Source organism: Falco peregrinus, chromosome 1, assembly GCF_023634155.1.
Source record: "Falco peregrinus isolate bFalPer1 chromosome 1, bFalPer1.pri, whole genome shotgun sequence".
NCBI classification, from domain to species: Eukaryota; Metazoa; Chordata; class Aves; order Falconiformes; family Falconidae; genus Falco; species Falco peregrinus.
Genome location: NC_073721.1, coordinates 125,188,043 through 125,203,499, shown reverse-complemented (window position 1 = coordinate 125,203,499; position 15,457 = coordinate 125,188,043). Strand labels below are relative to the sequence as shown.

The window sequence follows — 15,457 nt, the reverse complement described above, 5'->3', positions numbered from 1 at the left end:
TGGCAGTGATTAGCACTGTTATTCTCTTTGCTACTAATCTCAGGTTTGGGATCGGGAAGATGCCCTGCACATCATTAGCTTCATAATCCTTTTGATCTAAATATGCTGTCCCAGGGAATGAGTTTGTTCAGGTTCTGAATTGAAAAATAATTCTGATGAAGACAGGAAAGATACTGTGTAGAACTGTGTATTACTGTCTTCTGCTCCATGACATTTCCTATATGGTCAAGAGTTAACTTTTCATGCTTACACCATGGGTCCTGCAAGCACTTACACACCAGTTACTTGTATGTACAGAGTTGAGATGTGGCCTGCTTTCCGTTACCCCTGCGGTACAGGCTTTGTTGGATGCAGCAGTTCATGCTGAATATTGCTTGCCCTACAGTAAAGGCTACAGAAGATAATCGTGCCAAATTCTCAACTATCACAGCTTTTCATCTTAAACTGCCCCCCCCAGGGACGCTCCAAACACGGGACCATAATATTTTAAGTAATCCAATGCTAACTCTATTAAATATATATCAAAACAGGTTTGTAATGTGAGAGGAGAATTGTGCAAGGAAATGAAGCAATTTATCAGTACATGTACAGTAGCATAAGCAACATTATTTGCAGTGACCTGCACACCAACTGTGCTTTTTAACTAGGTGCATCAGACTTTATAATTCATTCACCTGGAACAATGTTATCCAGCTGTTACAAACCACAGCTAACATAAGCATGCTTCCCCCTGCCCCCACAAAGGACAGAAGCAGGGAAGTCACATCAATTTCAGTAGCACTTGTGAAAATACTGGAAACAGACTGGTATTTTAGAATTGATAGTCTTTGTTAACTAGCCTTGCAGCTTAACTATTTGAAAAATACAGTATTATCACTTAGGCTGTTCATAAGACTAAAACAAGTTAAAAAAAAAAGTTTTGTATATGCTTGACCATACTGTTTGCTATTGAGTTGCCTAACAGGTTGCATGATGCAGGCTGGAAAAATGCATATAAACCTACTTAACTGATGCAGAACAATGAACTAGATTTTTCCTGGATGTAATTTAAAATCAAGCCAACACAAATAACAAGGATGTCTCTCTCACACTGCAGCAATAAAAAGAGCAGAAGACCTGGCTTATCCTAACACTAACCCCATAGCCCCTCAATTCTGGGATACTTAAAAATATACAATTGTATTAGTACAAGTGCAAATCGCCAATTACCTCATTGACGATGTAATCAAGAAGTTCAAAGATTGCCATTGGGGGTCTGCTGTCTGGTCCATAGGCTAAGAAGAAATCGTAGAAGTGAAAAAATACAGCGTTACTCTCCTTCCATGGTAGGGGTGTTTTAGGAAGCTAAGTCAGATACTCACTCTATTCCTACATGGCATCCAGTAAATTTACAGGGGAAAAAAGGAACAGCAACAGGGAAAGACTTTAATGCAAGACAACATCGTTTCCAGGTCTGATCCAAACCATAACCTTCACTAGGAATCATCCTACTGTACTTTGATCAGCACTGCATCTTAAGAGACATGAACCATTACAATAGACTGGGATCTTAATGGTGCTTGCGAACACTCAGTTAACTAAAGGATCTCTGGTCCTTGACCGTCAGGTACCTCCTCATAGTGAGACTGAGCCAGGTGCCCAATACAATCCTGATTTTTTTCTTTTTTAAAGTTTAAAGCCACACTGCAGACCAGTACTGGGTAAGGAAGACCTTTAACTTGACAAAGGAGGGTACTGGAAAAGAGTTGTTGTAACTTACAGCTCACTGGTCGACCAGGAGTTCTTTGCCTGGGCGAGGTCTCTGTGACTGGAGAATCTCCCTCCACTGGGCAGCCAAACATTAACTCAAGCTCCTTCGAGTCAGGAGGAGGAATCGGGTATCTGCCAATAGCCATTTCTACCAGTGACAACCCCATACTCCATATATCTGATTGCACTGAATAATGAGTTCCCTGTAGTCTTTCCGGCTACAAAATAATAATATAAAACAAATGGGAGGAGAGACAGTATTGTAACAAGAAAGCAAAAGACTGCATTCAGCAACAGCCTAGATAAAATGAAGGATGAAACCCCAAATTGTTAGCGTAACATTCCAGTGACTTATTGATCTTTTTCTTTAAAATATATCATCTGGAGTTCCAAAAGTTCCACAAACACTGCATACCACCACTGCAAATTACTTTGAGACTTTTTAAAACTGATGCTATTATGTTGATGTTTTATTTCTTTAGCATAATATCTAAATGTTACAACTATTAATGATGGGATAATTAAAAAGCAAAAAAAGCAAAACTAGTATGGGCAACTAAAGATTCACCTGGTTTCTCTGAGAAGCTGTTCTTGGTTTTCTGCTGTGGGAAGGAGAGGGAAAGTAACTTTATTGATTTTATATGGGTCTAAAAGTGACCCAGTACTCTAGTAATAATCTTGTGGTTTGTGACACTTTCCAGCCAATACCGTTCGCATAGCTCCCTATAGCAGAAATGCATCGATGCAAGGACTATTATATGCATGCATACTGCCATTTTAGATCCATAAACAAGTAATTTCTAAACAAACTGTTGAGCTCTATAATCCAGCAAAATAATAATGAAACATAACATACAAATTGAATGATAAAGCATTATGTAGGGCACAGACCTTTCCTGGAGGTATAATTATTGAAAAATATATGTACCAGATAGGAAGATAAACATGTGTTCTGCCAGCTTAATCGCTTGCACATTCTGGCCTGACAAACAAAAAGGCAAGAGGCTTAAATTTTTTTCTCAGGAAAAAAAAACAAAACTGAAAAGGAACAAACAAATTCTAGATAGATAATAAGCACATGCTGATGTAAGTATCACTAAAACTTATGCAGGTAAGAGACAGCTAGAAGTATATTCTGTATCCTCTTTAGGAGACTTGAACACTGGAACAATATTCAGGTACGGGATTTTTTTTTTTTTTTGGTCAGCTGAATCATGATTAAAACCATATGTGGATATTCCAATCACATTGTTCCACAGATACTCAGTTTTGGTCAACACAACCATTTTCTGTTTCTGCCTAAAATATAACACATAAGATTAGTCCTTAACTAACTCCTTTGGCTTAGTTTTTGCTCTTGCTTTATCAGTCCTACACTGAGTACTGAATGGTTTCTGCAATACATTTTTTAATACATCAATCTACATCATCCTTGAATCTGTTCTAAGGCTTCTCAAAGAAAACACTAACTTTGCTTTTCTGTTCTCTTTTAAAAGATCAAGCTCATATTTTACCAAAATGATGGAGATTCTTGCCAAACTATATGTGTACATGTATGTAATTTGAAACTTGCAGAACGTAAGAATACAGCATTACTGTAAAGCCTCTTCCCTCTGCCATAATGGGTGATAGTGTTACATTAATTTTTTAACAATTACCGAGATTATATTTGAGCTTTCTTCAGTGTCCCACCTCAACTAGTTCCAAAGCCATCTGGATAAACTACACAATTGCTGAACAATGGATAAAGATACCCAAAACCAAAGACACACAATACATTTTCATAAATATAAGTGTAAAGGAAGAAGTGAGTGGATGAGAAAAAGCAGAACACACACAGAGTACTAGTTACACAAAAATATTTTAAATCTAGAAAACATGTTCAAGTTAAATGTTGATTGTACACACCTTCAGATGGTAGCACAGGATGTTGTTCGGCACATAACAATCCTATAGCTGTTATTTGAAAAAAAATGCTAAGGGACATACTACAAGAACAGGTATTTGAGACACTATCAAAAAGAATAAAGTCTCCATCGTGGCTTGGTCTGTGACATATGATGACAGAGAGCAAAACTAAATCTCAGTCTGTAAAAACAATGAATTGAAAATGGAAGGTAGAAAGCACTTTGCTCTCATTCCTTCTACTAGAAGAAAAAGGGAAAGCCAGCTGGATGTCAAGGGCCTAAAAGAGATGGAGCTGTGATTTTTTTGCTAAATAACAGCAGCCCCTAGATGTATGTGGGAACATAAGCCACAGTTTTACTTCAAGTATCTCACCAATATTAAATGACAAAAAGAAGAGATGTTGAAATGTAGGTCCCATGCTGAGCAGAAGCAGCATTATTATGCTTTTCTCCTTTAAAGTTTAAGCCCACACGGTTTCAATCAGAGCAGAACCTCTGAACACTCTGATTGCACAAGTTAATTGGCTGTATGCTGAACAAGGCGTGCAGTTTAGAATAAGAGACCTGTTATTCCATTAACTCTGACTTTCACATAATGCGTAGTTCATCTGAGGAGCAAGTTTCAAGGTATTCCTCCTATACAGGAATAAAGAACACCCTGTAAACAGTCTCAGATTAGCTGCTGTGGCCTTGTCCACACTAGCCACTCCCATGCTTTCTCTTCTTGCTGCAGCTGTGTTGGATCCCAGGGAGAGACACAACAGGATCGCTAGTGAGGCAGCAGCTTGCCTACGTAAGTGACTGCAGCAAAATGCTGAAGTGGAAGGAGAACCACACTTCACAAGGAAAGCAAGCTAAAAATACTTGGCTTTTTTGCAGACACATGTACACAAACCCCAAATGCATTAACCGATTTGATTCTGCAGTGTAGACAACTGCATCTCTCTCGTAATGTTATAAAATATTCCACACGTTGCTTGTCTTTTCTTTCAACGGTTCCTTACCCCCACGCACAATCTGATATGACACTGGAATATTCCTGGAATGCCGGAAGCACTTGACTATGACAGCAGTAGTAACGGCAATAGTTGGTTTCTTGTTTGATTACTGGAAATGTGATAACTCTACCATAATGTATAGTAAACTCAAAGCTATAAAATCTGTACTTACAGACATGTAGGAGCGTGTGCCAACAAACGAGTTTGCCATAGAATCTATCAGTTGTCCACTGACACCAAAATCACAAAGCTTGATTTCACCTCTAGAGTTTACCAAAATGTTAGATGGTTTAACATCTGGAAAAAAATGAATGGATGATATATATTTATAATAGAAAAAATGGGAAGTTTGACAATGAAAGTAACATGAAAGGTGAGAATTACCATGTGTCTCCCTTTGTTTCCCTTCTAACTACGGCACAATTCTATCCCTTCTCTGGGAATACTCAGAGAAGAGATTTGGTTCCCTACCCAGGTCCATTTCACAGGCTCTCTATTTAACTACAGATAAATAAAAATAAATTTATTAAGTTAAAAGTGCAAAAAGCCTGTTAGTTTTAAGTTTTGATTTCATCCTGTTTCTTGGCTTTCAAATATTATGGTTTGGGCATCTACACCCTCTTTGCAGTGACTAACATTTGAGATAAATCTGAAAGCGTATGTCAGCATAACTCCTCTTTAATGATGTTCTTTTGCCTAGAAATGATCAGTAAAGAGGCCCTACACATTTATTTTTAAAAGGTCAATGAACTACAGCAGCCACATAATCAGCCCTAACTTAGTCTTCATATATATATACAAAGCATAAATCATCCTTTAGCAAAACATTGAGTGTGTTCTTGCTGTCCTGGGTTTTGCTTGTTTGCGTTTTTTTGGGGTTGTTGGGGTTTGAGAGTTTTTTTGGGGGGTGGGGGCAGTGAGTGATCTTGGTTTTGTTTGTTTGTTGTTGTTTAAAGCTCTGAAAAAATAATCATCTTATTATTGAAATTCTGCAGTTAATATACTTAGAGATTTTTACCTGTGATAGAACCCCCTCATGATTTTGAATTCATCACTTTTTCTAAATGGAAATTTAAGAAGGGTCACTGGTAGCTAAGCAACTAATAACAGCTCTTTGTGAATGCAAAGGTACAGAGAACAGTTGTTTAGTATTTCTTTTATAGCTGGAAGAAGTTTGGGGTTCTTTTAAATACAGCTTGTGGCTTAGCTGGTCATTACCAATGCATTATTGAGATAATTAATCAACAGCTCACATTTGCAAATTAATGCTACAGAAAAAAGGATACTATAAATCGGTTTTGAAGAAAGGTCAGTTCAGCCTATTAGAATTTCACTTTAGACTCTGCTGTTTGAGAGCAGAGCCAGAAGTCTGTAGCCTGTAGCGTATTTTCATTTGCTTTTTAGTTTTTAATACTTCATTTCAGCAGCTGAGGAACTGACCTTAGTTTGTGATGTCAACAGGATGTCCCTGGAAAGATGATACTAATGTGACTCCTCATCACTGGAAAAAGATCTCCATGCAGAAAGCTATGCCTCACTGAACAAGATCCGTGGAGATTGGAAACAAAGACAAAACTGTATTTCAGCTGTTCCTCCCCCAGCCCCCTTTTAAAGAACAAAACAAAGCTGGACTGAAGTTACCTACTTTGAGAAACTGCAGCTGCATTTTCTGGTTCCTGACATCACCTCTCTAGGTAACTGAAACTGCCCAGGCACACTGGAAACAGGGGTTTTTCGTGATTATCTGTTCATATACAAGGTCTTCGAGTCTACAGCTTGTCCACTTCGCTTGGAGCAATCATCAGCCCACAGAAAATCCACACAGTGATCTAACACAAACGACTCCCTGGCCCTTAACGCTGAAGAATTCATGCCTGCGTACATCTTCTACCACAAAGAAAATCCTAGCTGCTTTTGCAAGCGGAATCTCACGGAGGGGTAAGAATATGGGCACATATTTTACACATACCCTTAACTGCCCATCCCTAGGAAAGTAACTGGCTTACAAACACTGCTCTGCTCAACAGACTTCCCTCCTGTGCGAGCAGCAGAGGTACTGGGCAGTCTGTGGAGCTGTTTACTAGGCAGGAAACAGAACGTTACGTACTAGTTAACTCAAAATAGGTCCTCAGTGAAGGGATGTTTTGGAGGCCTTCTGAGCATGCAGCTGAACCTTCTGCAAGTTTTGACTACTTGTAGAGACTTCATGACAAGTACAGTTCACAACAAAAAGGAAGAATCCAGTCCAGAAGTTTGATTTCCCAGTTTAAAATCTTAGCGGGGGCTGGGGGGGTGTGTGTGGGGGGAAGCCAAAACCAGAAAACAAGCAGATGGTGCAGTGAAGCAGTCAGCAGGGATTAGAGATTCCCAGCTACACAGGAACCTGCGCCTGAAGTTCTGTGTAAAAGCAAGGTGGAAAGAATGAGGTTTGCAAAACACACTGGAAGCACTGCACAGCCTGAACAAATTATTAGATACGGCCTCTAGATTTGTACTGCTTATCTATGCACATCTACTAGTTCTCAACTGAGAACAAAGACATAAATCTTTGCTTATCTCTACAGCTCATGAATACTTCAAGTTCACAATTAAATGGCAAAAAAATAAGGTTAGCATTCCACTGTCAGTGAACCAAACGACATTTCTCTTTATAAGCATCTTATGTACTCTAGAATCCACCTGGTCTTTTGAAGATTTAACTTTTACCTTCAGTGTTTCTACAGCTGATAATCCCACACTGTACCTTTCTTACAATAGCACAGCAAATCATGACTCCTTACTGGAGTTTTATATAAACTTGCCTTTCCCTCTCCATTTTCAGTTTCCTCTCAAGGTGCCCACTGCAATCAGAGCGTGATGTTTAGAAGGCTGCTGTCTTTCCACACCTCTAAATGTAGCACATTATGCAACTCCAGAGTGTCTGAGCACTTAAGCAGTTCCTCTGGAAACCAGGGATTTTTATTACCAAATGGAATAGGGATGCCAAGGCATCCTTCAAAACGTATGCTGTAACTTGCAAGAAACTGACAAATCTAGAAAGGAAAACCAAGTGTGCCAGGTAAGTATTTAAGTTTTAAGTAAAGTGAAAGGACATTTCATGTATCATCCCAGACAACCCAGAAACACGAGCAGTGTAATTCTAGAGAAGTCCTTAGCCGGTCCAGAGGGATGGATACATGACCCTAAAAAGGGAGCTAATTAATACAAAGAAGTTCCCAGGATTTACAGGATGCCCTGTAATCTCTGTAAGAGGCACGCCTCCTCTGCTGAGCCCTGCTCGCCCCCACAGGCACAAACCTAGCTCATTCTGAAAGAAAGGTGGCCCTGGACTTCATCGTAACACCATCAGGAAGAATTTCTTTTTGTACAAAAGTTACTGGGTAGCCAGACACTTGAGAACATATTTGTCTTGCAGCACATTATCGGAATCTTCCAACCAATTTCAATTCCCCTAAACCAGGATCTCCTAAGAATACTCCAGGAATTAACACACTAGAACAGACCACTGACAGCATCCCTGCTGCAGGGTACCTCCTGCCCTGGAGTTGCAGGCTGCAGCTGGAATTCAGAAACCTTACAAAGCGCTTCCTGTGCGAGACTAGGATTTCCAGAAGAAATCCCACTCCAGACTGTGCACGAAACCAACTAAAATCATGTTCTGATTAACTTTGAGGAGTTTTATTCAACCAGAGACAAAATACAGCAAAAAAGTTTGTGTCTTAACTTGCAGGACTATACTTTATAATTAGTTACAGGACATTTCTTTCCTTATTTAGTGCCTTCTGGTATTAACCACAAAGGTAAATAGGACCAAAGTAGCAGCATTTTCAATGACTTTCCCTGATACAAATATCTTTCACAGAATATGTAAAAATATCTACCACAGTCATGCTCCTTGCCCCTTCCTTTTCTATGCTTGCTTTGTATCCCACCAGTTTGTTTTCCAGAAGTTTTGCAATTTCTATCATGTCTTTTCTGGGAGGACCAAAACAAAGCGTGGCGGTCCAGATGAGCTAATGGTCTGTAAAACCACCGTATTTTCCATTCCTTCCTTAACAAGCCCTAATGACTTCTTCCTTGAGCTGTCCAATGACAAGTAATGACATCAACTACACCAACATACAGAACTTCACAACTCTCTATTCAAAGAGGATACTCAATCTCTGATCTTAAAAAATAGTACTTTGATGAAGTTGCATAGCCTAAGAAAATTAGGTTGTCTTAAACTGCTCTGCGTGCACTTAGCCTATTGAACAGTTCATTGCAACACTAAGAGCTAGAGAAACAAAGCATTACCTGAAGCTCCTGACAACTTGATTTAAACTGATTTTTCTTCCCCAGGTTTATATACAGTGCAAAAAAAGCAGCGACACGAACACTTCAGTTAAAATCTACATTAATGGGTGAGACTAGTCCAGGAACCAAAAACCAAGATGGGTACCTATGTGTTTCAAAGTAGGGATCCCATACACAGATTCCTGCCCCTGCGCAAGTCTTGTATTTTGTAGCATTACATTGCATCAAAAAAAAATAATCCCCAACCAAAAATATTGAGAATGGTGTGTTTATTTACTGGGTAGGCAACACAGCTGTTTTCATGCTAAACAGTTCCTTTTTTAAATAAAAGCATATAAACTCAACATTTTGCATCTTACTGTTAGAAGATGTTTTACAGCACCATACTTCTACTTTTCCTGGTAATCTCAAAGGCCAGGTCAGTATTACAAGCTTGCTGGTATTGCCATATCACACACAAGTAACAAAATATAGTAATGGAATAAATTCCTCCCTGAAAATGAGTTACCACGAGCCTTGCTCTCTTTACATCCGAGAAATTTTTTTGGCCTTATGTTGCTATGCACTTATGTTTAGTGAGGACATAATTCGTTTTTAAGTCTCCCACACTCAACACAACACAACCCCAAAAAACCTTTATTAAACCAAGCTCACCAACTGCACACATTTTTCCCCAGCAACAGGATGAGGGGGAACAAAGAGTACATGTTAGATGTTGGTCACACTATGTCAGTGCAGTGCTAGATAATCACCGAGGGCAAACTATAGGGGCTAAAGAAAGTAAACCACAGAAATCTGATTATTATAGCTGTGTCACCACAGTGACGCTGACCCGGTTATACCAGGACAAATGTGCTTGTACTAGTACTATTTATTTCAGCTGGGATTCAAGAAAGAGACAGTCTGGAAAAGCGTTGACTTTGCCAAAAAAAGCTTCACTTACACTACAAGGGTTTTCCTAGTGTAACATATTGCTGTTCTTGTACTACAGACCTGGCTCCATTTTGGCTTCACTAGGCAGCATCCTTAACCCAAGGCCACCTGACTTCAAGAGCTCTTAACACATCAGAAATTTAAAAAAAGCCTAAGTAAAATTATAGCATAGGAAGCTTTTTTTCTTTTTTATTACAAAAAGGCCAAGCATCTAATATACACTGACTTCTCTGTTATTTGGTATCTACAATGGTATTCTTGTATTTTGAAACCACATTTAACGTGCAGGCATGCATTATCTAAGCATGTTCTGACAATGCTAAACCCTACTGACACCATTTCACTCTACATACTTTTCATGTATTACATTTTTTCCACTTGCCAATCCGTCCTTAATCATGAGTACCACACAACAGTACAGCCAGTAAACAGCTGAGCATCAGCCAACCTCCAGGAGAGAGCTGCACACAGCAGGAGAGCATCTCGCTCAAATCTGATGTGCGAGAAGCTGAATCACTGCCCTCCTCAAACATAAGTTGCAACAGTCTAGTGTGACAGCTTACACATGAGGTCCAGCCTACATATGGGAGGTCTATGAATAACACACAAAGGGCAACCTGTAACACAGAAGCCAGCAAATTTGGCTCCATGTGTCAAGAGACATAAATGTTGTTCTGACTGGTTTTCCTTTTAGCTGCTAGCACCAGCCATGACCAATTTCCAAAATATCATTTTAGCTCCCACTTTATCAGACATCACACATTTCAATGTCAGCTTCTGCAAAAAGTATAAAAGTCACGTATTCCTGATGTTGTCAGAGCATACAGCATGAAAGCTGAGCTGAAAAAATGAGAATCACAACTTTTACATGAAACTACACGCTGCAGGACACTTTCAATCCAGTAACAGTGGAAGCAACATAGAAGAGGAACCTTTGTTGGTCCATGCAGTTAAAGTATAATCTCTGATGCTGCAAATACTGTGAGTTAAGCTGCACCTAAACAAGATCAGGAGAACTTTATTTTGGATTTATCAGATTTACACGCTGTAGAACTGGAAAAAAATTTGCTGTCTCAGCAGCCAGCTGAATAACAACGCAAAAATGCCAAGTGACCAACATGGGAACAAACCACTGCTATGGCTGAATTGAGAACTACAGAATACAACAGTAACTCTTCCAGTACGCCCTAAACCAATATTACCTCCTTTCCTAAGAGTCTCCTTTATGCAAAGACAAATGACTTCACAACTACCACCAGATATCTTCACAGCCTACTCCAGCCTCCTTTCTCTGGAAAGGAGCTACATTTGATGGTTTAAAAAAAATAAAACAGGATAGAAACATGTAATAAATACAGTCTACTTCAGTCTAAGGTGATCCTACAACAGATTGTATAAGCTAGGATTGCCAATTACTCTTTTTGGTCTGCCCAACAGATGTAAACTCAGACACATATTAGTGTCTGATGAAGATATTTTTATCATATGAAGATTGATCTCATATGGTACAAAACTCACCGAACAGTTGGCATGGTTTATACACATTGCACGATCACCGCAATGAATAGTGCCATTCAAACAGAAACCATGAAACTCTCCGTCTCCAGCCTTCAACTTACACTCATGTCAGGAATAATATAACTTATTACTTTACCATATCAAGTGTCATCTTTGTTTGATGGAACATGCAACAAATTAATGAAAGCTGGATTTTAAAAAGGATGACTACGCTGAAAATAAGGTAGTGCATTTATTTTACGGTAAACTAACTAAAGACTGCAGGAGTATAGCAGCAACACTCATTTTACATAGCTTCAGCATGTTTTTAAAATCATTTAAGTATAAAAAGAGATACAATTCTGCATGACAGATGTCTATAAATAGCATGTCAATGTAAGACAGCTGGTAGAAAGACTGACTTTCTTTTAAAAGTTTTAATGGCAATAGTAAGTGTTGAACTGACAAATTCATTTTAGGCCAGAGGTTTTAACTTTGAATATTTCCAAAGATTGTTGTTGCCATCCTTATTAGATCTGTACTACCAAAAAACTAGCAGTTGTGATGAAGAAATAGATACAGTGGGACAATGCTTTTTAAATATACTTTTCTTCGTGAAGAGTTAATTATGCCACTACAAAACCCCATCTATAGGTATCTTAACTGCCTTTGGCTTCTCTGTCTCAACTGAGTACAGGAATGGAAGCTACATGAAGAGCTTACCTCCATACATGTTGCCTCATTTCAAGTGCTCTTTAAGAAAGATACCCACAACTGTACTACACAGAGTATGCCCTCCCTGCAGCTACACTCGGCAATAGTTAACTTGGACCTAGTGCCATTGCTGCAGGTAGAAATGTTTGAGAGCTTCTCCAGTGCATACTATTGTCCACGACTGCAGCCTGTTTCTGCACCTGTCTGTGTTTACCTAGAAGTTTACCATGTACTTTTTTGTGTGGAAAAAACATTCTTCTCTTCCCAGAAAACGCAGGAAGGCTTATTTGGTAATTAAGGGAAATAGAGACTGAATCACTCTGGTCCTTCAACATATTCCTATCCTGACTGCAGAGGAAGTACCTCTTTCTGGTCTCAAGTTAAGATTGCCAGCTCTAGTGCATGCTGCCAAACCAGCCAAGTCACTCTGCCAGCAAGCAAACTGGCAAAAAAAAAAAATATATAATCCCAGATAAACCACAGTAAGATAGCAGAAGTTGAAGATACGTGATAGTCATAGTAAGAAATTCAGACATTGCTTACACCCAAGAAAAACCCTCTGAACCAAAGCCATATTGAGCCATAAAGAACCAACCACAGAAAAAGCATGTATTGTAACTTGAATAAAAATTATATTCAATAAAAGTTACAATGTAAAATTTTATCTCACCTCTGTGCATTATTTTATGCTTTTCTCTCAGATACGTGAGTCCTTTTATTACCTAAAGACAAATAAAAAAATTAATTTATGAAGCAGAAGACATAATTGCATGCTTTGTCTATAGAAGAATTCCAGCTGAATGCAACAGGACAGAAATCCCCAAATGTAATCATTGCAAATCAGTATGTTGTTTTAATCTGTACATCTAGCTCAGACTAGAAAAAGATAGTCAAGCAACATCTTGCTGGAAGTTTTGCATACAGAGTTTGTTGCACAATAGATATGAAGAGATAACCATGTAATTAAAATTTTAATGAAGTGCTAATTCTGTTCTTATCCAGAAGGATCAGCCGATACAAAAGCAGAAAATCAAAGCAAACACAATAGAATGTGTTACACATTCCAATGCCCTGATCTACCAAATGACATGTTACAAAGACTGACTTTTTTAAAAGCAAGTGACGTACTTAATCCGGTAATATTTCTCTCTCCCACATCCTTCAGTCCTGAAGTGGCAGCTTCCTGGATCTGGCATTACCACACAAAGACACACGTACCCGCTCCCAGCCTTCAAGAGCTACAAACACACTTACCGCAATGCTAACTTTGCCCAGTATCTGCTCTGGAATTCTTCCAGCCTTTTTCAGTACTTGATCCAAGGATCCACCATCCTAATAATAAATGTTTGAATAGTCAAGCTTTAATCAAATTACTCTCAAACATTTTAGACAGGACTGAAGCTTCAATTTGGTGAGGTAAAAAGCATTGATTTTCATGTTTAACATTGTTATGGTGCATATCTGAAAAAATAAGTCACTTCAACAGGAAATAGTCAGGTTTATGTTTATTTTAAACAAACATTTAGCCAGTAACAACATCCTCTCAAATAAACACTTCACACAATGATCTTTCATACTAGCATTTCCATGGTTTGGAACTTGTTAAGGAAGTACTGTCCACAAATAGCTGTCAACCAAGCATGAAGAATCTTACAACTGTCTGTAACTTTAGGTCCACTGCAATAACATACAAGTTTTTTTCTTGTCACAGCCATGCCATGACACACTCTCCCCATCCAAAAGTCAGAATTGATAGATTTTATGATCCTGATTACAGGGATGAAAACTGGAAAAAAACAAAGAGTTCTCCTCCTGAATGTAACATGTGCTAGTGGCACATGATCATCATTAAACCTGGATCCCTGTTCCCCTCATCTCCCAGATGAGATCCCACACAGAGAAAGTTGGCCTCTTCACTCTGCATATCGGGCCGACTGTCAGCTTCCAAGGATGGAGGGTTGATTTGGCATGGCTCTCAGAGCCAAAATAGGAAGATACATTTTTCAAGTTTAACAATCTTGCTGATCTTATTAGACTAAATAAATAAATGCAGGCACACACACCCCCAAAGTCAAATACACTCCATTGTTGCCAAGAGCTTTTGAGAAGGAAAACTGTAAAAAATGCTATTTATTTTTAGCAACTAATCCAACAATAGGCTTGTGCATAATTCTAGAAAATCTAGAACAGAGAATGTACAAAGAAGAAATTAGAAAATTATCTCTCAAATTAAAAAAAAAAAAACACAACAGTATCCTGTTGTCTGGATCAGCATTTGATACCTCCTAGTACTCAAAGACAAAAATCCAACTAGAGAAAAGTAACTGTCTTCTACTTTAACCTAGCTTTTGGAAGTTTTCATCATCATCTGTACATGTAGAGCAAAAAGCTAGAATGCAAAGTTTTATTATTTAAGAGTTTTATACTTCAGTCCTCAAGAGAAGGAAAGTATGTAAATACTTATTTGATCATGTATTTTTGTAAAAAACACACCCACATACACTGTACTCGATTAAAAATACACCAACAGAAAAAAGTCTATATAAAACACTTACATAACTAGTCTGTATTTCTGGACAGCTTTCTCAGCAGAGACCCCAGTATATTAACAAAGATTTCATGCAGAGAAACACACCATTATTTCCCACCCCGCTCCTTGAGGACTAGCTCCAGTCCTGGAAGAGGCCGAATACAATTTGACTGCCCAGTGCTGGCTGCAACCTTCAGTGTCCTTTGGAAGGAGACTCCAAACCTTTTGCCCGTTAAATACCGGCTGCTAAGCAAAGTTATGCACTGCTTTTGAATTTATATAGCTAAAAATATAAAACACTCAAATCTTCAAGTTCCAAGCTTTTTCCACCTCCAACTTTTTGTTCATATTCATACTTATGTTTTGTAACTCACTGCTAAAAGTAAGAATTTTGACTGACAGTAATTGAAAGATAGGTACAAAAAAAGACCATGGAGATTCTCATCTAATCTTTTATCCAAAAGGAGACCAAAAACTTCCACATAATCACCTGCATTAAGCTAACAGCTTAACGGCTTAATTAAGACTACAGTTTAAATAATCCACCTTCTCTTTATATTTCATACCTTACTGATCAACTGTTCTATGTGTAAAATCTTGTATCCAGTCCAACCTACATCAGATTCAGCACTGAAACACCAGACTTCATACTGCCTTCTCTTCAGCCTAAGAGATGTCTATTGTCAGATGTATCATTCCCTGCTTAGCAACTTCCAAAACCCAATTGCTCCTGTTAATTTTTCATTGACAAATTGAGATTCTTTAGGCCTTTTATTTCAACATGTAATTATATGCCACCATCACCTCTCTTTTGGCATGCATTAACATATGCG

At 38.5% G+C, this 15,457-nt stretch overlaps 1 protein-coding gene across 1 annotated transcript in view; it reads right to left on the bottom strand.

The window, feature by feature from the left end:
- MAP2K1 (mitogen-activated protein kinase kinase 1) overlaps positions 1 to 15,457 on the bottom strand; it is a 40,106-nt gene that overhangs the window by 3,424 nt on the left and 21,225 nt on the right. Inside the window, exons 4-8 of the mRNA XM_055815801.1 lie at positions 13,349 to 13,426; positions 12,765 to 12,816; positions 4,827 to 4,951; positions 1,760 to 1,967; positions 1,210 to 1,274 (exon numbers count right to left, since the gene is read on the bottom strand). Coding sequence (XP_055671776.1) covers positions 1,210 to 1,274; positions 1,760 to 1,967; positions 4,827 to 4,951; positions 12,765 to 12,816; positions 13,349 to 13,426 — 528 coding nt within the window. The remainder of the gene's footprint in view (positions 1 to 1,209; positions 1,275 to 1,759; positions 1,968 to 4,826; positions 4,952 to 12,764; positions 12,817 to 13,348; positions 13,427 to 15,457) is intronic.